Raw genomic sequence first — 25,497 nt, forward strand, 5'->3', positions numbered from 1 at the left:
TCGGACGCGCAGACGTTTCGCCTCCGATAGAGAACAACGTACAACGCAGCATCTAGGTCTGTATATCTACGGTTAGGGCCCTGAAGCAGAGCAGAGAAGCTTGGTTTTTATTGAAGGCTATATATCGTTTTATATTTACCCCGTTGTCCCTATTAAGCTAAGAAAAGTCATTAAATATGAAGCGATGTCGATTTTTTTAGAGACATTTAGCATTGATCCTGCCTTCTGCCCTAAGGCCGCTGGGCTCCAGCATCCCTTGCGACCCAGAAGGATAAGCGGCTCAGAAAATGTGTGTGTGTGTGTGTGTGTGTGTGTGTGTGTGTGTGTGTGTGTGTGTGTGTGTAAAACACTGAATGGGGTCAAATTGACCTAAAAATTAATAGGAAGATTAAATCCATTTTAGATGGTTCATTTTCAAGCACAATGACTTCTGTGCTGGAGACAAACCAAGAATTGTTTCCATTTTCCTTGAGGAACCATCTGCTTTTACCAATAATCCATAACTAAAAATCACCTCTATCTACACTCCTTGTCTGCTTTATCAGCCCCGCTGACCAGACAGGAGCACTTTATAGTTCTACAGTTACAGACTGTAGTCCATCTGTTTCTCTGATACTGTTACCCCCTTTTACCCTGTTCTTCAGTGGTCAGGACCCCATAAGACCACCACAGAGCAGGTATTATTTTGTTGGTAGGCTGTTCACGGTCTAGCAGCGACACTAAGGCGTTAAAGACTCCAGCAGCACTGCTGTGCCTGCTCTGCGGGGGTCCTAACCATTAAACAAGAGGTTGAAAGGGGGCTAACAAAGTATCAGAGAAACAGATGGACTACAGTCTGTAATAGTAGAGCTGCAAAGTGCCCCTATATGGTCAGTAGAATGGATTAAATGCTTAAAGCATGTAGATATAAGATGATATAAGAGATGGTTTTAATTAACTGACCAGTCAGTGTGTTTCTCCCAGTAATTCTTGGCAAGCTACTTAGTTGTAAGTGTGTTAAAGTTAGGACTGATTGAGTAACTTTCCCAGGCCTTGCTCCATGCTTGTTGGGGTGGCATATGCAGTGGATATCGCCAATTACAGGCTTAGGTACACAATCAAAATCTTCCAGAAACCCATTCCTCATACTGGATGCTTCAAGGCTGTCTCCAAAAGTGAACAGCTTCAAAAATTGCCTTACGAGGGAATGAAAAGGGACCCTGAGACCCTGAGGGGCTACATGAGATTCAGTCAATTCATTTATGGATATGGATATGATTATGGATATGATTCTTCGAGTGCGTCCTAGTTGTAAAGTAGTAAGGGACATGGAAGAACTTGAAAGATTGGAAGATTTTAGTTTCTCCTTTCATCTGTTTGAAAAACACACTGGCCTTGAGGATTGCAGTTGGCGCATGTAGTAAAAGCTTTCTTATGAAAATGATTTTTAAAAAGCTTTGCAGCCTCAATAGTGTCGTAATTTAAATTCCCCAAACAAGACAAGACTTTACATCACATCCAAAGAAATCATCTGTGGGCCATCATTCCAAGTGAACAGAACTGTCAGGTAAAAAAAAAAACGTGGACAATTTAAGCAATATGATTAAACCTTTATCAACATGAATGACAAATAGTTTCCCAGTATACATTATATTCCTGTTGTACACATACACTTGAAAAATGTGTAAAAACTGAGTTGCATAAAGAAATGTTAACCTGGTCTTTTTAGGCAAGGTAATGTTAACCCAACTTACGTAGACCATGGCACCAAGAACACACGACATCGGGTAGATTAGAAATGACATTCGGTGTTACTGAATAGATTTACAGCCCTATAATACCAATAAAACCCTAAATTTACATGATTCATTTAGGTGCAGTTACACAAGAACTGCAATGTAAATGTGTCAATTCAAACAGCAACATGCTAAAATATGAGTTTATACAACTTATTTCATTTAGTGAACCCAAAACATCTGTATCCAGTTGTAACCAGTTAGTAAATATAAATGAATTTTGCTCAGATACATAGTAAATATGAATCAATCTTTTTTAAGTTAAATTAATTTGTATTTACTAAATGTTTTGGGTGATATTAACTGATAATGTGGGATTTCTTACTAAATCCAACACTTTTTAACTGTTGCTTTCAGAACGTCCTTTTTTTTGTTGTTGTTGCTTAAATTTATTTCTTGTTAAATACGTTTAAAGCAAAGCTTAGGTAACCGAAATCTATTCAATTATATTATGTGTCACTTTGTTGCCATAATTTGTTTAACTAGCCATTGGACACATTTTTCACAGTGTAGACACCTCAGGTAAGGCGTAGGATGTTTGTCTTAAGTACATTTAAGTCAAAAGAATGACAGAGAGATGCAAACTAACACTAAAGCCATCCTGAGACGTGGTCCTCTGCCCGCTGCGGTGACGCCTATTGTGCCATTGGAAGAGATTTAAAATTCATCATCAAATGTTACACAACTAAACTCTAAAATGCACTCTTCGTATTTCAAGAATAACATTCTTAACTTTGTTACAGAAAAAAAAAACTTCTATTATCATAACTTAAATCTGAGAGATAGATATAGAGATCAGTCAATTATAATAGATAGTTACATACAATACATATTTACAGAACATGGGCAGATTGCGCTAAGTGGTGTGATAAGGATCCAGAGTGTAGGTTGAATCTGTAGCCCGTCGGTGAGGAAGAACGTCTCCCTGGAAACCCGAGCGCTGACAAAGGTCATGAGGCGATGGCATCTTCGCCCAGATGAACCCTCCATACAGACCTCCTCCCTCAGACTAATAGAAATGATAGACACACCGACTGGATGACTATAAACATGAGTTAAGCCTGAATAATGAGGGGAACCCGGCTTAATCAGACTCCAGTCAGGTCTAAGTCATGGCTAAGTGATCGTTGTGCAGCGCTAACAATGATTTCTGCTCTATATTACTACCACTTTCCTACCGAAGGAGCGAGATGGGGAGACGCTTGTAAGGATTCTCTCAACAGATGTCATAAAAGACAAGGGCTTTTACTTCAGGGGCACACGTCTTCCAGCATGCCCACCAAACCGTCAAAGGCAGGCTAGGCTACACAGGATCCGGTTGGGCTAAAAGTTAGTTGGTCACAGCTGCTGGTGGTTCACACGTACGATATTGTATCTACTCCAGCATAAAGGAGAGCGTATAAGGACACGTTGGAGAAGGTTGAACTGCGAAGAGGACTTGCATGTTTTTGGGGTGTTCTGACCGTCTTCACTCAGAGAGCGAGCTTCCTACAGCACAGCCTGCGCTCTCTCTTTAGACTTCTCCTCCTCTCGCCGCTTCATGGCCTGGATCACCGCCATCTCCTTGGCCTCCTTCTTCTGGTTCCTGGCCTCGAACAGAAGCCTGGCAGACACAATAAAGGGCAAAAACCACAACCACGTCTGTAAAGGTGGATATGTAACATGACCTTCCGAAAGCAGTTGATAACATCTAAGCCACTCGCGCTGCGGAGTGAATTTCACACGCTTTAATAAAATGTTTGGCGCACTTTTTAGCGTACTTATTAAATTACACGCACAAAGGAAAAGAAAACACATCTGCCCAATTACATGTAATTGATTGGCCAAGCGATGTTTGGCAGAGATGAATAAATCCTATTTGACCTGCATAAAAGTGAGAACAGTACTAAAATGCGACATTTGATGTTTTACCTTGAAACTTTATTGTTATTTGTAAACATCCGCTCATTCCATACACACTCTCAGAAAAAAAGGTACGACACTGTCTCAGGGGCAGGGCCCCTCTCGTCAATGTGGTGGTGCCCTCAGGGGTGCATCTCAGTACCTTTAGTCAGGGAACGTAACTGAACCATAATCAACTGAAATGATCTGCTCTAAGCTGCACTGACTCCACACACCCCGCCTCGCCTCACCTCCAGGCTTTTATTCTACTGTTGTGTTTTAAAACATTTGTTTATTAAAAGATACAAATATCTACTTTTCCACTGGGAAAAACTGATTTAAGGTACACAATCGGACCTTAAAACCGCTGCTGCACCTTTGAGGGAACGTTTACACTGTTTGTACCTTGATGAACGAGTCATGTACCTGCAGGGTCCCTTCATTTCTAACAATGATGCCCATAACGCAGTCCATAAAAAAGGACAGGAGCATGTTTTCCCCTATGCTACATCACCTTGCCTGTAAACAGCATTTAATAAAAATTTGGGGACCTATGACAACAAATGATCCAGTTTTTAAAGCAAGTTTTCCATTCTTCTTTTTTGCAAGTCTTCAGCTGGACAACTGTATAAGGCGTTTGTTGACATATTTTGCACTTAATAATGCACCACGTTTTTAATAGAAGACTGGCAGGGCAGTCTAGCACCTGCTGTCTCTGATCACACAGCCATGCTAGTGTAACATGTTTTTTGCTGCTGCTATGTTGAAATAAGCATGGACTGCATGCATGTAAAGGGTGAAGCACCTAAAATCCTTCCAAATGCTTTTTATGGAACATTAAGCAGTTGGACTATTGGCGGATGAGTTCTTTGATAAGGCGGCCAGCCTCGACCCATCCTTGATCATAAGGGATTAGGCCTTCCAGCACTTCCCTGGAATGGAATCAGTGTGGTCAGTCTCACACTCCAGAGTGGACAGTAAAAAGTGTTCTGGAGTGTTAGCACCGAGTGCATGCTGGGAGTAATATGTACGCACTGTTAGTTCTGGCCCACAGCCTTCAGCACACAGCAGGTCACTGAAGCACAAAGCCTCCTCACCTGTTTTTGATTATCCGCTGCACGATGTCATCAGTGGTGAGGCTGTTTCCGCTGTCCACAATCCGTAGTATGCCTTTCCTCCTGGGTACCTGCCAAAACACACATAAAGGCAAGCACACCACACACACACACACACACACACACAGATAGACCGGTTACTCAGTTACACAATAATAATCTACTCATCTGAAAATATAAATCTTTATGCAATAACAATAATCTGCCCTACTAAAAATTATACAAAGCCGGTATCAGAAATGCATTTACACTGTATTACACTGTCACTTTAATGCAGTTAAGACATTTTCCTAGTTTATCCTTCAGACCAAGTCCAGCTGCTCACATACTGCAGGTTGCTATGACTGAATGTTACTGAAGTTCATCAATTCTGAAATACAATTTACAAGCAAAGCACACTGCTGATTCTAGCAATTTGACAGAATCAGCAGTGTTTGGTTCTTACAGGAGGACTACGGAATATATCAATGAGCAGCAAACTAACAAAAGCATTGTCTAAGAGGAAAACAACAGTTCACCTCAAAACAAGACATACGATAACGTAAGGCTACAAAGGCCAGCTGGCACATGCAGCCACTGTTGCTCTCACTGGACAGCAGTGATGAAAACTGAGGGATACAAATGACCAAAATACATAAAAATAAAAATAGTAAAAATGTTAAAAATAGCACGTATTCAGGTTATGTGTTAACCTCTCATTACACCAGCAACTTTGTCAGCCTGGGTCTTTTAGAGATCTTAGTATAAAACAAGTAACAGCCTTAATTTAATAGAATTCAAACACACTACATTGCATCCATTTCTTTTTTCTTTTGTCTGAATGGTAAAAGCAGTACTTACGGCATACGGGTCTGAACCATCTCTGTCTGGAAACACTTCAGTCTTCCCGTGACAAACAAGATCCACCTATGGATCCACAGTGGCAGGATTAAACCTAAATCACTCCATATAGCACTGGTAAGCGTGATGAATTTATACTCACTATTTCCCAAAAATGAACTACATCATACCTTGAAATGATCCAACAAATCCTTTGAAACTGTGTATGGTGCCCCAATCACCACCTCAGAGACATACTTATAAAGACAAAAGAAATGACAAGGAACAAGTGAAAGTTTAGTTTGGCCAAATAGCAGTTAGTCTGAAACTGATATAGTCAGAAGAAGAGAACCGACTCACCCGACAGGCCAGAACGCTCAGTGTTCTCTCGTGGACATTCATGATTGGATAATTCTTCCCTTTGTACCGATTCACCTCCTAAAACAACAACAGAACACGTTGGCTGTGTCTTATTTATTACATGCAAACATTAATGTTTATTCACACATGTAGAACTACCACAAAAGCCACAGATCTGCTTCAAGATCTTAGCACTGCGCTGCAAGGACATGCTTTTAATAAACTTGGTGGAATCATTCTTGCCTGATCGAAGTGTAGCCCCACAATAACATAGGGTTTGTCTGAAAGCTTGTACACTGCCTCCAAGAAATCCACATGGCCAATATCTGGAGAAAGTCAGGTCAAGGCGAACATTTGCAGTTTAAAACGAGCGCAATTCACCAGCCACATCAATAGAACCGTCTGAAATTTAGATCCAGATCCATCAATCTCAGCCTCGCAGTGACGCTGACGTTTACACTGTTACATTGTACATGACGTTTACCATGCCTGGTAAAGCTGTAAGCATGGACTGGAGCGTAACTGGTATACAGCGTGCCTAGATATGTTGGACGATCTAAGCAGGAGAGGATACGGAAGAGATCAAAGGCCCCAGCTACATATATGATGGTGTCTCCTGGCTGCGGCTCCTTCCCCGAGGCGAACTGGATGATTTTTTGAGACGTCTGCAGAAACTGAGACACCCCTGTCCAAGGACTGTGGCCCTTTGGACCCTGCAATGTCAACAGAGAGCAGAATTAACAAGTACATCTGGATCCCAATTCAAAGAACAGGTGACCTTCAGCAACACAAATTAGAAGACCCAGCAGGAGGAAATATCACTAGTTTATGAAGTTTACTCATCTGTCACAAAAGACTGACTAAGAGTGCGTTTCTGAGTCATTTGGTCCTTGGCTCTATATTCTCCACATCTATTCATATCACCGGTTCCCAACTATATCTGTCTAGCTTACAATGACATTACTGAGCTGAAGAAGGTGTAACATAAATTAGTGCTTGGTGATCGTGACAAAATTCAATATCATTGTATTGTCAAGGTATTTTAAAGAATCTAGATAGCAGTAAGTTAATTGAGTTCAGGCACATGCTTTCTGAATACTGCTACTCTATGGTAATAGAACGTCTTACAAACCTGACAACGTTGTTTAAATTAGACTGTTTTCTCCTTATAAAATAACCTCAAAGGCACCTTACACTATACTGTACATGATAGACAGAAACCAGATTTCCAAAATAACACTTGCTATTTTATGCTCAAACCAAATACTGTCAAAAAAAAGACAATAATGTGCATCATGTATCAAATCTCACTAAAATTAAGTGACCCTTATTAGTCCCACAACGGGGAAATTTCACCTCCGTATTTAACCCATCCATGAAGTGAAACACCACATACACACTAGTGACCACACTTGGCCGGAGCGGTGGGCAGCCCAATCCGCAGCGCCCGGGGAGCAGTTGGGGGTTAGGTGTCTTACTCAAGAACACCTCACTCATGTGCTGTCGGTTCTGGGGATCGAACCGGCGACCTTCCGGTCACGAGGCTGGTTCCCTAAGCTCCAGCCCACGACTGCCCCCACTCAAACTCTTTGATCTATTGATCTGTCGAAGATTTCTCATGTTGCAATTATCTCAATTGTTGTAAGAATACTAAAACCTTAGGTAACTTCGTTGTAGACATTATTGTCTTAGCTCATAATTTTGCTGGTTGCAAGCATCTACCATAAAAAAAAAGATCTTCTAATAGAATTAATCAATTTCTGTAGATAAAGTTACTCACAACAAGAGGTTTTCTCAAAACTTACACTATTCTTACAGCAGTCTCATAGAGAGAAATCATCAGAGAGATCATTCTGCAATGGGAGCAGCAAATATCACGGTATGTCTAAATCTCTCAGCACTACCATAAACGACTCTGAAGCACCACCTAATGGGCAGAAGGATTTCTAATTTGGGGGCAAATCCTCTTGGACAACATCCCCAACAACAAGTCTGCTCTGCCAACGCTTCTTTCTCTTCCTCTAGAGTGTAACTAATAAACTGTCAGTCTTACGCAACTAAAGTAATTCAACGTTGCCCTCTCTCAGTTTCAGCGCATTGCTCAGCCTTCAGACCCAGCAACAGCAGTGACCTTCATGGCTTTCTAGCTAACACAGACCCTGACCACAATAAAGCCCTTTGTCTCTGCCTACTTGGCATCTGTGTGTGAGAGCAAAGCCCATAGTTGGAGGGATGAGGAAGAAGGAGAGAATGTGTGGGTGGAAAAATGAAAACTACAACAATGCATGAAGTGGCCAGCAATGACTTTGCGGGTTTTGGGCTTCCTGTTTAGATCTTCCTATGGATACTAAAAAGCTCCCGGACCCATATGTAAAACGGTTTTTAGAATCAGAGCCAGACGATTACCTCAGTAGTGTGAGAGTTATATTACATTATATTAAGGTATCCGACAGATTACACTGTCCAAATAGTAAAACAGAATAAGGTCACCAGTACAAATTTATCTGATCCTGATAGGTCGTTTCTAACCCGGTCCTCAGGCCAGGGATTCTCAGACGGTTTTCCTTCATCCCTGTGTGCTGTAGACTGGTTTAAGCAAAAACGTGGGCCATCTGGGGGGCCCTGAGGGCCATTCTGGGAACAGCAGGGCGGATGCAGTTGAAATGTTGGCCCTTTAAGATGATCTGCTTGTTCTGCAGATATAGCTGGAAGCCAGGAGGTCAAAAGCAGGGGTACATGTCATCTTGGTACATTCCTGTGAGCTGGCTGGAGTACGGGTTTTGAAGCCATGCTCTCTTCACACTTTGGAAAACACACTGTAGCATCTTCAACAAACTGCACAGAAAAGTATATATGGGCTTTGTCGGTTTACGCCCTATTAGTTACACCTAACTGGGGATATTGGGAGGCACATAAAACTATAAACAGATCTGGTTATACAGACACTCCAGGTCCCAGGCACTCCAACTCAATTCTGGAAAGAAGCACGTTTATCACAGCTTGAGGTGCTCTCCCTCAACTTCATCCACTATTCAATATATCTCTAAAGCCCCCCGTTTCAATTCTGTCTGAAACTCTAGAATTCCCTCACCCTCTTTAACTCACCACTCAGATGTGCATCACACCTACCCTACCATTCAGATAGATAGATAGATAGATGGATGGATGGATGGATGGATGGATGGATGGATGGATGGATGGATGGATGGATAGATAGATAGATAGATAGATAGATAGATAGATAGATAGATAGATAGATAGATAGATAGATAGATAGTGATATTAATGAGGGTTTAAACAATATAACAGAATAATAAATATAAAGATCTCCTCTACAGGCAGATAAACAAATAGAAAAATACAACAATCTGTAATATGATCTATAACCAGAGATGAGAGGCAGTGCAGTAATGACTGTACAGGCACAGGTAACGGCATATAATGACCACTGAATGAATAAATATGTGCAGATATTGGTACCAAATAAAGTGTCTAGTGTGGAGAGTCCAGATGCGCACTGAGTAATTCATGGCAGAAGAAGGGGATGAGACGGTGAGGAGCGGTAATAGGCTAGCCATATAAACTTGGCAATGCAAAACGATTTTTAGAATTCTGAATATAATATACATAAAATTATGAATAATTACATTGTCTGGCTTTGTCCTCTGGTGTATATTGGGGGCGTAGTGCCTTTATTTGTCTTGTTAGCCATGTAGGCTTCAGCATGATAACTAGAACTCCGCAAGTGATGAAGCTGGATAAAAAAGGCAGTTATCAAAGATAGAATTGTCCGTATTGTTTGGGGGGACTGTGCCAAGTTGTAACGATTTCTGGGCAAGTTCTGCTGCTGAAGTTGACACTAATTTTTGCTCGATTCCTCACCTCTGTCCAAACAGATTATACGTAGACTACCGTAAAACGTGGCTGGATTTTACTCGAGGTTTCAGGGCTAACAGAAAGTAGTCAGAATAGGCCAAAAGGGCAAAAACCAGAGAGTGAGGTAACCAAAACAAAGAATCACATGATTTCTCAAAAGCACAAGAGCAACAGAACACAGCAATCCACTAAAACAGGCAAAACAAAGAGGCGAGTCAGAGTAACACAAATAACAGGCCATGCATGAGTAGCCTTACAAACTGGGATGCGCTCAGTACAGAACAGGGATGTTGGAAATACTTTGCAAGGAGCTAAAATAAAGCCTGGGATTAAGTGCTATCTAACAGATTATAAGAAATAGAAAACAAGTGGGCTTGCAGGTTAGCGGGAACAAGCAGAGAAGGGATCCTCGGTGGGAGGCATGACAGCCTCTCTCAGGGCTTATCTAACACACTTCACTTGAGCCAATACAGCGATGCAACAGCCCTTAAGACGCCGTCAGTGATTCCCCTGAGGGGAAATGACAAGGCCTTGTGGACGAGGGCATGTCAAAACCAGAACTGAACTGCAGCACCTATATATTCCCCGGACACCTTCTCTGCCCTTAGAAAATACTACACACACTTGTCATGGTGCTACAATATATTTGCCTGTGTTTTGTTTGAAATTTGCATGTCCATAATCCAGGTGTGATCTTTGCACTAGGCAAATGTAGGCAACTGTCCCCCCTGAGCCAACGGCCCCATGAAAATACAAATTATATAGCCTATACTGTACTGTTTGATAATAGCTGTCATTTTCAATTTTAGCAATTATTTTCAGTCATTTCAATCTATCAGTATCAAGCAGTTTTTTAGTTCTGCTACACACTTACCCTTCCAAAGTTGTCTGTATGTTGCTGATAATCTGAACTGCCCTGAGGGGGAAAAAGGAGGGACAGGTTTAGTTGTTTCTTACAGCAACGTACAGTGTAATGGTTCCTCGCAGAAACACTCACTGTGTTGCTGTGGTGAGCTTTGGTCATTAGAAGCATGCGGCCGACCAGGTCTGTAGTAGACACGCCCTGAGTTCTCTTACACTCCCTGAAAAGATATTCAGTTGTCAGACTGCTGACTTAGGAGCATTTGTATGACATGAGATGTCCAACCCCAAGCCAAAACGTCTACCAAGAGACGCTTTGTGAACATCTCATGGCTTTTGCATGCCGGACCACCACTCTTGTGGTTTGAGCTTTGTCACTCGTGAGTTTACCTGTATCTGCCTGACTTTTTCACCTCTTCATATGTGTCCTTGCCATCCACTGTCAGAGTGATGTCGTCTGAAAGAACAGAGGGAAAAACAGTGCAGACACCACTTTGAAACAGTAAGAGCAAAAAGCTAGAAATAAATGATTCCAAGCCAAGTTCCCCCCTAGATAAAGGCAGCAGATCCAGGGGTCCATGGACACAGGGAATTATAGTAAACTGAGACGCTGGTGCTGTCGTCCCGCCGCTCGCACGCGGTCACTCAGGTTTGTGGACGGTGGAGCGGAGGGACGCCTGTCTCAGAGTGCTGCCGTGTCTGTGTGTCCTTCTGGTTATCTCCTGTTAGTTAAGCTGTCATAGTCAGATCTGCCGGAGTCGTTAGCCACACTCTGGAAATGTTCACATTCCCTGTTTATGTACAAACAGACAGAATAAAACTAATTCCCTCTCCCTGCCCTTTTTCCAAGTATACGACTGCCCACATGTCCGGCCGGACACTGAAGGACGACTGACTGTCGAGCTCTCCTGCTGCCCACTTCAGACCAGCTGCCCACGCCCCAGCTACCGCCACCTGCCCTGGACTAGCTGCCCACCCTACACTGATATTCTCATGGACTCCCAGCTATTCCTACTACTAACACTACTGCTATTAATATTAGTAGTATAATAACTCTGTAGGTAGTCTGACCAGAGGAGGACGGGTCCCCCCTGGTGAGCCTGGTTCCTCCCAAGGTTTCTTCCTCAGCTCTGAGGGAGGTTCTCCTTGCCACTGTTGCCCCTGGCTTGCTCACCTGGGGGTTTTACATTCATGATAAAACTCTGTGTTTACCTGAATTCTGTGAAGCTGCTCTGTGACACCATCCGTTGTAAAAAAGCGCCACAAATAAATTTGATTTGAAGTTCTGAACCCACACAATGTCATTTACTTGTAAATTCAGAGAAGCAAATATCTCGATACCTTTGATTCTTTTGAGCTTTCCATCCGAAAACCATGAATCACCTTCATAGACTGGCAAACATCATAATCTAAAGTCTGAATCTCATGTTTTGAACTCATGGTGTAGCTATAAATATTGCATGATGACATGAATCATTCTTAAAGGGCCTGTATCCTAAATATTTCTTATATTTTATCGATCCACTTACAACATTTGTGAGGCTCATGTACCAGCGGTCGTAATTAATTTTTACATTTTATAGTTCTCTTTATCCCTTAGAATTAAACAGCCTTTTTGCTGTTGCTGTGCCTTAATACTGATATATGTAAACGACCCCTGTTCTGATTGGCTGCCCTATATTGTGGCTCATTCAAAAGAATGGGAGGGCTGAACTGCTTTAGTCTGAATAGGCAGATGTTTGTAAGTGTGTTGATTTTCATGGCATCACCAAAATACTGGACTCAAACTGAGATGGTACAGCTTAGTTTCCATACATAAACAGCGGTGACCGGGGAGTGACCAGTAAATTGTAATACTTCAGTAATGTTTAAATGCCACATCAGCCTTTTTATAAATGAAGAAAATTCAGTTTTTCTAAAAATTCACGACAGCTTTGTCCCTCGGAACTAATTAACAGCAACAAGGCAAAAGCTGAAGTAATCAATACCTCCATGTACACAGAAGTCACAGATGTACTTGTCCAGAGTCTCCAGAGTGGTGACATAGGGGGCGCCCTCTACTATCTCATCCACCCATTTGATGGCCCGCACCATCTTGTACCGCTCAGCCTGTGTGAAGACTGGGGGGCCTTTGTGCTTTGAGATCTCTTCTACAGTTGAAAGAGAAGAAAATATCAGTCATATCAGAGAACCTGATCTATAATGACACAAAATACATAGTTTGTTCATAAAATAGTGCAAAATTTTAATAGGAATGAAGTTACACCACTTTTTCCTTCCAGTACCGATACTGATACCTGATCCCTGTGTGTGGGCCAACACTGAGCACCGATGCTCACTCTATTTTACCTACCCACCTTTTAAAGACTGCAGGTGTTACTTTTATTACTGTATATAATTAGTATTTACTATTATATAATTAGTAATAAAGGCCATATAAAACATCTGAAGTTGGGCAAAGTATTTAACCCTCCTGTTATCCTCAAATGAACGAATATTTTATCCTTGTCAACTGGACCCCAGCAGTTTAAAACTGTGGGAAATATCGAAGTTCTCACAGTAATTATATTTTCCCCACCCCACGTTGTATGAAATATCAGTGGTTCTTGCACTAGTACACAGTTACGTTAGGCTAGGGTCCCTAAGCATTTGTTGAAGATTACATATTACAATGACCTCAATATCATCCAAAAGAGCCAAACAACCAAACCAAACTTCCAAAAACAAACAAAATGTTGGTATTGTCACGATTGGCCCCTCCCACTCCTCGTGCTTTTGTTTACCTTTTAGTCTTGTCATGTGCTTTCTTTTGTTTTGATGACTTCACTGTCCTGCCCCTTTGTTTCGTGACTCCGCCCCTGATTGTTTCCACCTGTTTTCCGCCTGTCCCTCGTTATCCCTGTTTGTATTTAAGCCCTGTGTTTTCCCGAGCTGCTTGTTGGATATGTTTGTGTGCTTGTTGTATGTGCTGATTGTGTTTTATGTACCGATTGAAGCGTTTGGTGTTTGTTTTGGTTCTTTTGTCATGTCTGACCCGCATTCTCTCCGTGTTGGCTTTCTGAACCTGGACCGTTTCGACCATGACCCTGGATGTGCCTTGAAATAAAACTCGCTTTTCTCGCCTCATCGCCCCTCGTCACAGAAAGACCAACCCAGGCCAGGGCAAACACAGGGCTTAAATACAAACAGGGATAACGAGGGACAGGCGGAAAACAGATCGAAACAATCGGGGCAGAGTCACGAAACAAGGGGGCAGGACAGTGAAGTCATCGAAACAAAGAAAGCACATGACAAAAAGGTAAACAAAAGCACATGAGGAGTGGGAGGGGCCAATCGTGACAGATATTTCATATGGTTTACACAGCCTGGATTCCACTTGACTCCAAGGACACTCATGGGTACGAAATGTGTACAAGACACTGAAAGAACATCATCATGGTAATTATGTTTACCCAGTTTCCCGCTTTAAATTAAGACAAGCCATTAAATATAAGATGAAAATAATGCCAATCATTTATTTAGAGGAGTTAAATATTAAACATATTCAAGTGAATATTGAAGTATTGGAAATTGACCCCAAAAATAACAGAAGGGTTAAAAAAACGAATTGAACACTAACTACATAAATGAATCTTTTCAGCATCAGCATCACCAACACCGATACTGCATCTGAGCACCAGTATCAGAGCCTATATAAGATAACACTATTGATATTGGAACAACCCTCATTTTTGATTTACCTTGAGTAAAATAAGGCTAATATACCAAGAGAGGATTCTGTAGAGCACTATACTGTAAAGACTGCTACTGCTAACAAGAAGAGAAAGCTTTAGCTCAGTTAACATCAATCAAGCGTGGTCACACATTTCTGTCCAATGCACTATTTTGTTGGATATTGACGTTTAAAGACGGCAGAACAAAGAGATGAAGGTGACCCGTTATTCAGAAAGTTAAAAAAGTGACTGCTTTAGAAAGTCTTCCGATTTGAAGCCAGTGTGTCTGCACACTTTTCTGTGGAATAAACTGTTCCGTTTATGGTCCCTAATGAAAATCTAATCTAATGAAAAACATAAACAGTCCACAGTCCCAAGCTTATCTCCAAACACGCGTTCAGCCAGCAGACAATTTATTACTTTTATTTTGACTGAACTGTGTTTGGGTGGATCAGTCAAACAGTCAGGAAGGACAAAAGCTTTTCACTGATAATGTGTCACTATTCACTCATCTGGGCTTCACAGCTGGTCTGTCGGGCTTGACTCTGGTGATTGTGAGATCTAAACAGCCAGTGCCTGGCACAGTGCTAAGCAGTATAGAGTGCACATCTGTGCGCATCTCGATTCACAAGCTGAACTATCTTCTGTAATGTGATCTCCACAGCCTTGGCATATGGTGCCGTTGGCATGTTGATATTTATATACAGAGCAGTGCGAAAGTCTTTGGCACCCATGACACATGTTCAAAATGTAATGATTTGTGTAGTTTGTGTTTATTTGCTGAGAAAAGTATTCATATTTTAATAAATTGTATAGAATATTGATTAATAATGATGTTGTGCTCATGATGTAATTGATGATATTAGCGAGTCTCTGTGGCGGCTGTGAAGGTGTCCAGGAAAAATATGGACCCGAGAAATTCTTGTTACTGTTTATTGTTTTTCTGTTTATTTGAATTATGAATACGACTTTATTCTAATGTATATTGTGATAAACTCACTGCTGAGGGAAACTGTTAAAAATTCGCTTAGACGCCCAAAACCTTCACACAGTGCTGCATAAGACAAAAAAATGATGTCAATCAAAAAGCACATATGCATAAATATCATAAGTAGATCTCATAAGAAAAAATAAAATGCAAGAAATATGTTGATATGGGACCTTTAAGCGTCACGGCAAAACACTGGGTCATAGCATGTGTTTGCTGTACACTATCAGTAAATTTACAGCATTATATTTATTGAATGATTGATTATTCTGTTGATAGTTTACTTCAGATTATTATAGCTCATGTGCTTTCTTCCTGCTAATAACCTTATCAAAAACCTAATTCGGCCTTATGATGTCATGCAGCTTGTCCTTATCTGGGGTTTATTTCCTACCACTGATCATTTACTATCTGTGTAGTGCAGTATAATAAACTAAGACCTGCTGTAGGCACGATGATGGAATATTCCAATGAAAATATTAATAATGTACTGTTACATCTTACAAAAGCATTTTTTTCTGTTTATTTGAATTATGAATGTGACTTTATTCTAATGTGTATTGTGATAAACTCACTGCTGAGGGAAACTGATTAAACATTTACTTAGACGCCTGAAACTTTCACACAGTACTGTGTGTGTATATATATATGCTGTCATAACAAAACCTGGTATCTCCATTTCTGACGTTTTTCAGTTTTTGACATATTTTGAAAGCGCCTGTTGTTCTTTACATTGTCTTTAAATTTCATGATGAATGGACCAAAAGAAACGAGAATGACTTGGGAACGATGTCCAGTTCCATTGACTTACATTAAAGGTAAAGGATGTTTTTTCCTTCTCCTGTAAAGTTACCATTTTGGAGATACAAGGTTTCGTTCCTGACAGCAGCGATATATATATATATATATATATATATATGTGTGTGTGTGTGTGTGTGTGTGTGTGTGTTTACTCACCGTCTGTATGCACTCCTACAATAAGGTAATCTCCCATTGCCTTGGCCTGCCGTAGCTGGTTAGAGTGTCCATAGTGAACCATGTCGTAGCTGAAAGGGGGTTAAACAAGGACAGTTACTGAATTATAACTGATAACACACTCAAATACACACACAGGTGGCGCCAGAATCACTCGCAGCGCTTCAAGCATGGTCTCAGCAAAGCTTCTTATATAACACCCTGTACAGTATCTCGGGCCTGAAGCCATTAAAGCCCCTTATCGCGTCTGTGACTTTACATTCACCTAAATTCCAGCTGCTGCTGTACTGATACCAAGCACGACTGGTCCTCAAACAAGGGTGGCCTTTTTGCCTGGGAGGACAGCTCTCGTTAGGGATGAACAGCGTTTGGAAGAAAAGGCACTGAGGAATCTATTCAGAGATTCACTGAGGCAGAATGTGGACCTCCTTATATCCAGATTAGCTAGGCGGTCTAATCAGATTAGCTAGGCCAGATTCAGAGATATTAACCCAGATGTAATTTACAACTTGCTGAACAGAATAACAGTGAGTAGCTCTGCCAGAGGAGACATAGATATAATAATAATAATAATAATAATATGCAAAATGAAAAATGTGTGAAATTTGATATACATTTTCAAATATGTTTACCAACATATGTGCGCATGAAGTCATTCTCATGCTGAGCAAAACTAAAATCTTTGTTTATGCTGTTTTTTTTTCTTTTTATAACATGGTTTGAAAACACTTTTCACTTGTCAAACTTTCAAGATCAGTGAACCAATCAAAATGGCCCAAAACCACCACTGAAATTTAAGATTCGTTTTCTGGACAATGTTTCGCTCTGATTACAACAGTATATAAAATGGCTTAATGACTTAAATATATATACAAATACACCAATATCTCAAAACATTACATGCACTGCACATAGTTCTAATGTGTGCAAATACACATACATAATAGTTTTTTCCATAGGGGCAATAACATGCTTTTGTAAGATGTAACAGTACATTATTAATATTTTCATTGGAATATTCCATCATCGTTCCTACAGCAGGTCTTAGTTTATTATACTGCACTACACAGATAGTAAATGATCAGTGGTAGGAAATAAACCCCAGATAAGGACAAGCTGCATGACATCATAAGGCCGAATTAGGTTTTTGATAAGGTTATTAGCAGGAAGAAAGCACATGAGCTATAATAATCTGAAGTAAACTATCAACAGAATAATCAATCATTCAATAAATATAATGCTGTAAATTTACTGATAGTGTACAGCAAACACATGCTATGACCCAGTGTTTTGCCGTGACGCTTAAAGGTCCCATATCAACATATTTCTTGCATTTTATTTTTTCTTATGAGATCTACTTATGATATTTATGCATATGTGCTTTTTGATTGACATATTTTTTTGTCTTATGCAGCGCTGTGTGAAGGTTTCGGGCGTCTAAGCGAATTTTTAACAGTTTCCCTCAGCAGTGAGTTTATCACAATATACATTAGAATAAAGTCGTATTCATAATTCAAATAAACAGAAAAACAATAAAAAGGAACCAGAATTTCTTGGGTCCATATTTTTCCTGGACACCTTCACAGCCGCCACAGAGACTCGTTAATATCATCAATTACATCATGAGCTTAATTTACTGAGCACTGATTGGTCAAACCAGGAGCTGCTTTTTAACTACATATAATACTGGACTTCCTCGAGGAGGAGAGGCTTGGAGATGGGTAAACAAACACACCAACATCCAGAACATCACTAGTTATTATTTATCATTATTAATTAATATTCTATACATTTTGTTTATTCAAATATTAACACTTTTCTCAGCAAATAAACACAAACTACACAAATAAATAGATTTTGAAAATGAGTCTCGGGTGCGTAAGACTCTCACAGTGCTGTCCATAAAGACACGGTAACAAAACCAGCCGGTTTAATTCTGAGGAATAGAGAGTGATGGAAAAACGGTCATGTAAAATTGGATTATGACTGTTTCTGGTACATAAAACCACCCAAACATTATAAGGGGGCCTATATATATAAGTCCTTTAACAACGTTTGCATACTACATCAAACTCGCGCGATCGTGATTTACACCAACATCAAACCCACCTCCTTGTTTCTACACTCACTGTCTATTTTAGCAGCTCCAGGTGCTGATCCACTTGTGCCAGTGCAACACACACTAACATGCCCTCACCACAGTAGTGTCACTGCAGCCCTGAGAATAATCCACCACCCAAATAACAGCTGCTCTGTGGTGGTCCTGTCGGGGTCCTGACCATCGCAGAACAGAAGAGAAGGGGGGCTAACAAAGTATGCAGAGAAACAGACAGAACTACAAAGTGCACCTATAGGTGGAGCTGCAGAAATGGACAATGAAGGTGGTTTTAATGTTACAGCTGATCGGTGTAGGCCTTTAAGATTCAGAAACCAGATCCACAGGGGTTACGCTTTTCAATAGGTGACACGTCGCAAGGAGAGCCTGAAATAAAGCAGTGACACCGAGAGCTGCTGCGTGTTGCTGCGCTATTACTTTACGTGCTGTCCTTAAAAGAGATTTCCACTGTGGCCACGTCAAGAATCATCTGTTCTCAATGTGTAGTTGGTTTTTAAAGGAATAATACACACATATACACTCACCGGCCACTTTATTAGGTTCAGTTGTTTGTTAACACAATTAGCTAATCAGCCAATCACACGGCCGCAACTCACTGCATTTAGGCCTGTAGAGGTGGTCAAGACGACTCGCTGAAGTGCAGACCGAGCATCAGAACGGGGAAGAAAGGGGATTTAAGGGGCTTTGAACGTGGCATGGTTGTTGGTGCCAGACGGGCTGGTCTGAGTATTTCAGAAACTGCTGATCTACTGGGATTTTCACACACAACCATCTCTAGGGTTTACAGAGAACGGTCAGAAAAAGAGGAAACATCCAGTGAGCGGTCAGTTGTGTGGATGAAAATGCCTTGTTGATGTGAGAGGTCAGAGGAGAATGGGCAGACTGGTTCCAGATGATAGAAAGGCAGCAGGAACTCAAATAACCAACCAGAATCTCTGAGGAACGTTTCCAACACCTTGTTGAAAGTCTGCCACGAAGAATTAAGGCAGTTCTGAAGGCAAAAGGGGGTCCAGCCTTTTACTAGCAAGGTGTACCTAATAAAGTGGCCAGTGAATGTGTATCACATGCTAAATGCTAAATATCACTAAAAACTATTATTAGTAATACATTAGAATAAAGCTAATTAATTCCTGTTGGGCTTTACTCATTTTTAGCCACATTCTGGATGCAGTATCCCTTTAAAATCCTCTGATATGCTGGTCCAGCCTGCAAAAAGTGGGCCAATGCGTGATGAGAGCAGTCAGACGGCCCATGTGACGTGAATCGACCCTGAAATTCAATCAGCGAGCTGAGACTGTGCTGCAGATGGCAGCTCCAGCCCCATGTGAACGGCTGTTTAGCAGTGAAAGGCTGGGAGGAGTGGACGGAGCTGACGCTTGCTTACATAACACGTGTATGGGAGCATGTATGTATGTGTGTGAGTGAGGAGAGTTAGACCTTGGAGCACATAGCTGTCAGGCTCTACTGCTTCTTAGAACAGGTCCACTGGTCACAAGCACATCATCAGAGGACCATAAAATATTAACCAGTGGAACGGGTTAGCAGACACCAACACAGCATCTGAGCTCCTCGCTCCACTGACCAGAGAGCAAAAGATCACATGCAGAAGCAGCAAATGGAGTTAGGTAAGTGAATCAAAGTGCGGCTGAAGGCTCCTCTTTTTAAATAAAGAAGGAAAAAGAGGGTCTTTGTGAAAATCAGTTGCTGCAAATTTAAGACCTGGTGCTCGTTCTGACCTGACCTGACATCACGGCATGACCCATCAGCTGCTTTCTGGACAGGAGTTAAGGGGGAATTCCACTCATTTTTCAAATGTTCTACATAATGAAACAGTTATGATGGAAACAAAGTCACTCAGAATGGGCTGATATGAAATGCAGCATCCTAGAGAATCCTAGAGAATCCTAGAGAATCCTAGAGATTCCTAGAGATTCCTAGGGAATCCTAGAGAATCCTAGAGACTCCTAGAGACGCCTAGAGAATACTAGAGAATACTAGAGACTCCTAGAGAATCCTAGAGAATCCTAGAGATTCCTTGAGAATCCTAGAGAATCCTAGAGAATCCCAGAGACTCCTAGAGACTCCTAGAGAATCCTAGAGAATCCTAGAGACTCCTACAGAATCCTAGAGAATCCTAGAGATTCCTAGAGTATCCTAGAGAGTCCTAGAGAATCCTAGAGATTCTTAGAGAATCCTAGAGAATCCTAGACAATCCTAGAGATTCCTAGAGTATCCTAGAGAATCCTAGAGAGTCCTAGAGAATCCTAGAGATTCTTAGAGAATCCTAGAGAATCCTAGAGACTCCTAGAGATGCACCGATACCACTTTTTTTCTTCTAACCTCGATACCGATACCTGATCATTCAATGTCTGCTAATGCAGAGTAGCAATACGAACTCCGTCTACCAGCTTACAAATCCTGATACTTACACAATTTTACCTTTTTGAACATTTTTGTGCCAAAAAATAAAACACACTACACTTGAATGAATGAAATTTCCTTGTTGGATTATTTCTATACAGTACACTCTATCTGGGCTATCACTATCCCAGCGCTTCCACATTTCTCTCTAACATTCACTTCCTTGGAAACAACCTGGACTGACTCGTAATGTAACTGGCTGTGAGCGGGACCTGAGGAACTACTGAAAGAAACCTGGCTCGGCCAATCAGGTAAGGGGCCATGGTTAGTGCTTTTGTGTGTTGTGTTATTTGTGAAGCATTCCAACTGACATGTGATCCACTGCCATTGCCTCCCCATGAAATACAGGCATTACAAATACTGTAATAAGTATTTTTACTGCCGCTTGTCAATCAACACCGCTGACGTGTTGGTAGTAAGAACTGGCAGCATGTGCACCAGAAACTGCTTCGTGGTATCCATGTCCCCATCATTAATGCAATGCTGCATGTAAGTGCCCAGAAAATGGTATTGGTGCAACTCTATCGTGAAACTCACCAGGTTCACAATTATGGTGAAAGGAACCAGACATCTGAAGCACTGCACGCCTCCAAAAGCTACTTGTTATGTGTAGCAAGTACCCAAATAAAATGTCTTTTTCAGACTTACCACTGTTCTACCATTATCAACACAAGGCTGTGGTCATTTAGCAAATAAAATGTGTTGTAGACATCGTGACGCCTGGTTTGTGTGGGAATGCCACTGTAAAGATATCTGAGCTGGCACATTTCTCTACAATGCCCCCTCTCACATTTCACCATGCCGAATAACTTTGCTTTCATCTCCATGATTGCACTATACAGAATTTTTTTAAATCACTGTAGCTCCCCTTTAAGCCTAGACTACCGTTTTTATTAACGCCGTCTTAGCCTACAAAAGTAGCTTTCACCCGAGAATATCATTTCACCCTTAATCGGTGCCCAGCAAGGGTTCAGTGCCACTCCTCAATCACAGATCAATAAATAAAATGACAACTGTTTTGAAACTGGCAGGAACTGCCATTGACTCTAAAATCAAAGTTCAGGATGACTCGGGATGAACACACCTCACTCAACCAAACTGTGATACTCTGCACAAAGGGCAGGACAACGCATCAGAATATGATGATCTTAATGAGACATACTTACCGGAAACAGCCCACAACCATCTTTAACACTCAAGCCCATAAATTCCATTACATAGAGTTCTGTTTTAACCACATTACAGGACATACATTTGCAAAACCCATCCAATAGAGCATCCATTAGCAGGACACATGTGAATGCACTTCAAAACGCCCACTCATCATATTGGAGATGAGCCAGCAGTGAGCATGAGCAGAGAGAACCATCGTAAAATAAATATTTCCTAGGCGTGTAAATGTCATCCTGCCCTCTGCCCTGTCCTCAATTAGGTAAGCGAAAAGAAGTCCAGGGTTACGGTGAGTGGACTTTGGCCTTGTCATGTTTGTCTGCTTGAGCTAGACTTTGGTCCAATTCTTCTAAAACTCTTGTGCATGCATTCGGTAACGCGCACGTCAGGCCCTGGAGGCTCTTTAGCTCACTGCAATGAACCGACGCCCAGCCCAGAAGGTCTGAAGTTCACAATCCTCAATATGAGCTGCATGGCGAGCCCTGCTTGAGCATACAGCGACCACAGTGGGGCAACGGGGAGAGCTGGGCAGGTGCATTTAGTAGGGGTTAAGGGGGTTACAGCAACGCTCCATGTTTACTCTGTCCCTCTTTGCGAGCTCATCCCACCGTTTAATATTCTGGCATCCGAAACATTCTGCAACATTCCATCAAAGCACAATAGGGGGACAGACCGAAATGGCTGGAATTCTCCAAGAGAAAGCCCCCGTAATCCTGGTCTACACGCGCATGAATTCAAAGATTTGCTTTTTTTTTTTTTGCTTTTTTTGGTTCTCCTACTAGAGCCACATGCACCAGGTGAGACTCTCGCTTCAAAATCCAAACATGCTTTCACACCCCGGTGACTTTAATATCCACCCTGACCACTCCAACACAAACGCATTCCTCAAACAATAGCCGGATTGTTTATGTTTTCGCCACGTCTGTAGTGTACATCTGGAATCTGACGTCCGAGTAACCATGTGATAAGCATATTTCAACACTGACTCTACTATTCCTTAGATCTGATTATGTAACGACTGACTGAGTAACTGTCTAATAGACGTATATCAGCATTTTATTTACCGCGTAGTTCTGCACTCGGTGGGCTGCTGGACCCACGACTTGTGGGGTGACTTTGACTAGGGTGGGCGATATGGACAAAATATATCATAATACACAATATGTATCAAAGTATTTTCTTTTCCTGTGATTTCAAAAGACGGTACAGATCTAGCAATGCCACATTTCATAGAGTAACAGCTGCAAATCAGCGTATCACATACTGCACACCAGTTACTCAAACTCAGGCGGGCTCTGTTTATAAAGGCCACGTACCGTAAAGCTACACTATATAGGTTTTGCGGATTTGGAGACCTCTCTGGTCAAAATGTGCAATCGCACCCAACATGCAGAAGAACATCGGTTGTGCTTCGGACTGCAAGAAGATGTGAATGAATTACTACTGTCATCACATAAACATCGCACCTTCACCTTTGAGCCTGCGCCAGTGACGTTAATACGCTATGACATATGACGTGGTCTGAAAAAATTGACTTTTATTTTTATTTCAGCCCTTTTTTTTCTCCTGACTCAGCAATGCTACTACAGAAAGATGTGCACGGTGCCGCTTTAATGACTGACGATATCCTAAATATGCTTAGCAAACTATGCTGTGGCCCAATGTGACATAATTTATCACAATACTGATAAACAGACTCACATTGCCCACCCCTACCTCTGAGTCAAGGGCGTCAGCCGCAGTCGAATGAACTCAAAGCTGCCATTCCCACAGGTCCCAGCCTGTGAGCTGTGCCTTTCCCTGTGTCTTAAGAAGGGAGTGACACCGCAAGCACGGTGTTATTCCAGACTGGAGGCCCTGCCCTCTGCTCTAGACCGGGCTAATGAAAGCTGCCAGTAGGGGAGAAAAATATGCTGATATTTTATTGTTATCATGATAAATTATGTCACAATATGCTTTTATGAGTATATCATAAATATTGTCCATACATAAAAAAACACTTCATGCATTTTTCATTACAAAATGAGCATATTTAGGGAATTTAATTGGATTTTTGTGCAATAAAACATTGAATAAAAAAATGCAGATGTAGGATTATTATTATCATCATCATCATCATCATCATCATCATCATCGTCAACCGCTAGTCCAGATTGGGTCGCGGTAGCAGTTGGGAGAGCAGAGAATTCCAAATGACCCCGTCCCCCGCAACTTCCTCCAGCTCATTCCCAGGGACCCCAAGCCGCTCCCAGGCCAACTTGGAGATATAATGGTACATTATTATTATTATTATTATTATTATTATTATTATTTTCTTTATATGTGGCGCTATGGGATCTTATTAATTCTGAGAAATGTGAAATATCGAGATGCCTGTTGTGCACTGTGAAAACCGCTGGGAATATCATGATATCACTCACTGGCCACATCGCCCACACCTGGCTGACAGGTAACGGCATTGTGGGCTAGACGGAGCAAACACACTTGAATGAATGAATAACATCCACCTTCAGTAATAAGACGCGTGGAGATGTATGAATTAATCACGTGACAGCTCATTTCTCTGGGGCGGCGGTGGGGGGGCTTATAAAGGGTGCTTGACCACCACACACCGCTAATCTTACTGGCCTCTCGGTCTGTCTGCGCGTGCATGCGAGAAGCACCTCATCAGTCACACAGCTGTGCGTGGAGCACTCACCAACCATCACACCACACGCGGACGATCCGCCTCCTCTTCTCCGGGCTGCAGGCGACAGAGACCGGGCTTGCCTCCTCGTCCTCCGCCGGCTTGCTCACCTGGTGGTGTCCGTTCTTCATCATTGTGGGCGTGAGGGGCTCCCAAGCGTCTCGGCTAAATCCACGCTGAACGAGTCCAGACAGCCCCCAGAACGCGCTCTGCCTGTCGCAGTGTTAAGGCCAGCAGCGTGAGGGCTTCGTCCCCTTTCGCAGGCTGGCCGGGCTTCGCATTGGAGCGGAGCTGCGCCTCCTCTGGCGGGGAAGTGGCGTCATGAGGCAGCGAGAGTCGTACGATGCGCGCTTTCCCCACCCGTATTCCGACCAGCCCCGCCCTCTGAGTGGCGATTGGCTCGTGGCGTCACGCCTCCTGCGCTAGTACGTCTTTTTCCCCCGCACGCCCGTATTCCGGATAGCCCCGCCCACTGTGCTCGTATTGGCTAAGGCTGGCGCCTTCTACTCTCCTATTGGCTAAAGTCTTGCCTGCTTTGCTAGGATTGGCGAGCAGTCCGCTAACTGTAGTTTTTTTCCCCACCCGTTTTCAGGCCAACGCTCTGCGATGCTTATCAGTAGCCAATCACGCACTCGCCGGTGGTAAGCCGGGGCGGAATACGGGTGTGAAAACAAATCAGACTAACATCTTCCACTCAGCAGACAGACTGACCCGGCGTCATGTGACTGTCAGCGTGGACAG

General features: G+C 42.1%; 1 protein-coding gene across 1 annotated transcript; it reads right to left on the reverse strand.

Annotated features, from left to right (window-relative positions):
* Window positions 1-1,568: 1,568 nt before the first annotated feature.
* LOC108437168 (ethanolamine-phosphate cytidylyltransferase-like) lies at window positions 1,569-25,082 on the reverse strand. Its single transcript, XM_017714092.2, has 13 exons — window positions 24,769-25,082; window positions 16,346-16,434; window positions 12,676-12,837; window positions 11,078-11,144; window positions 10,824-10,908; window positions 10,701-10,742; window positions 6,525-6,663; window positions 6,194-6,276; window positions 5,951-6,028; window positions 5,782-5,847; window positions 5,612-5,677; window positions 4,754-4,842; window positions 1,569-3,378 (listed from the first exon to the last, which is right to left on the reverse strand). Exons 1-13 carry the CDS (start codon window positions 24,888-24,890, stop codon window positions 3,264-3,266), a joined length of 1,203 nt encoding a protein of 400 aa, XP_017569581.1. The 5' UTR covers window positions 24,891-25,082; the 3' UTR covers window positions 1,569-3,263.
* Between the last annotated feature and the right edge of the window lie 415 nt (window positions 25,083-25,497).

This window comes from Pygocentrus nattereri, chromosome 14 (genome assembly GCF_015220715.1).
Source record: "Pygocentrus nattereri isolate fPygNat1 chromosome 14, fPygNat1.pri, whole genome shotgun sequence".
NCBI classification, from domain to species: Eukaryota; Metazoa; Chordata; class Actinopteri; order Characiformes; family Serrasalmidae; genus Pygocentrus; species Pygocentrus nattereri.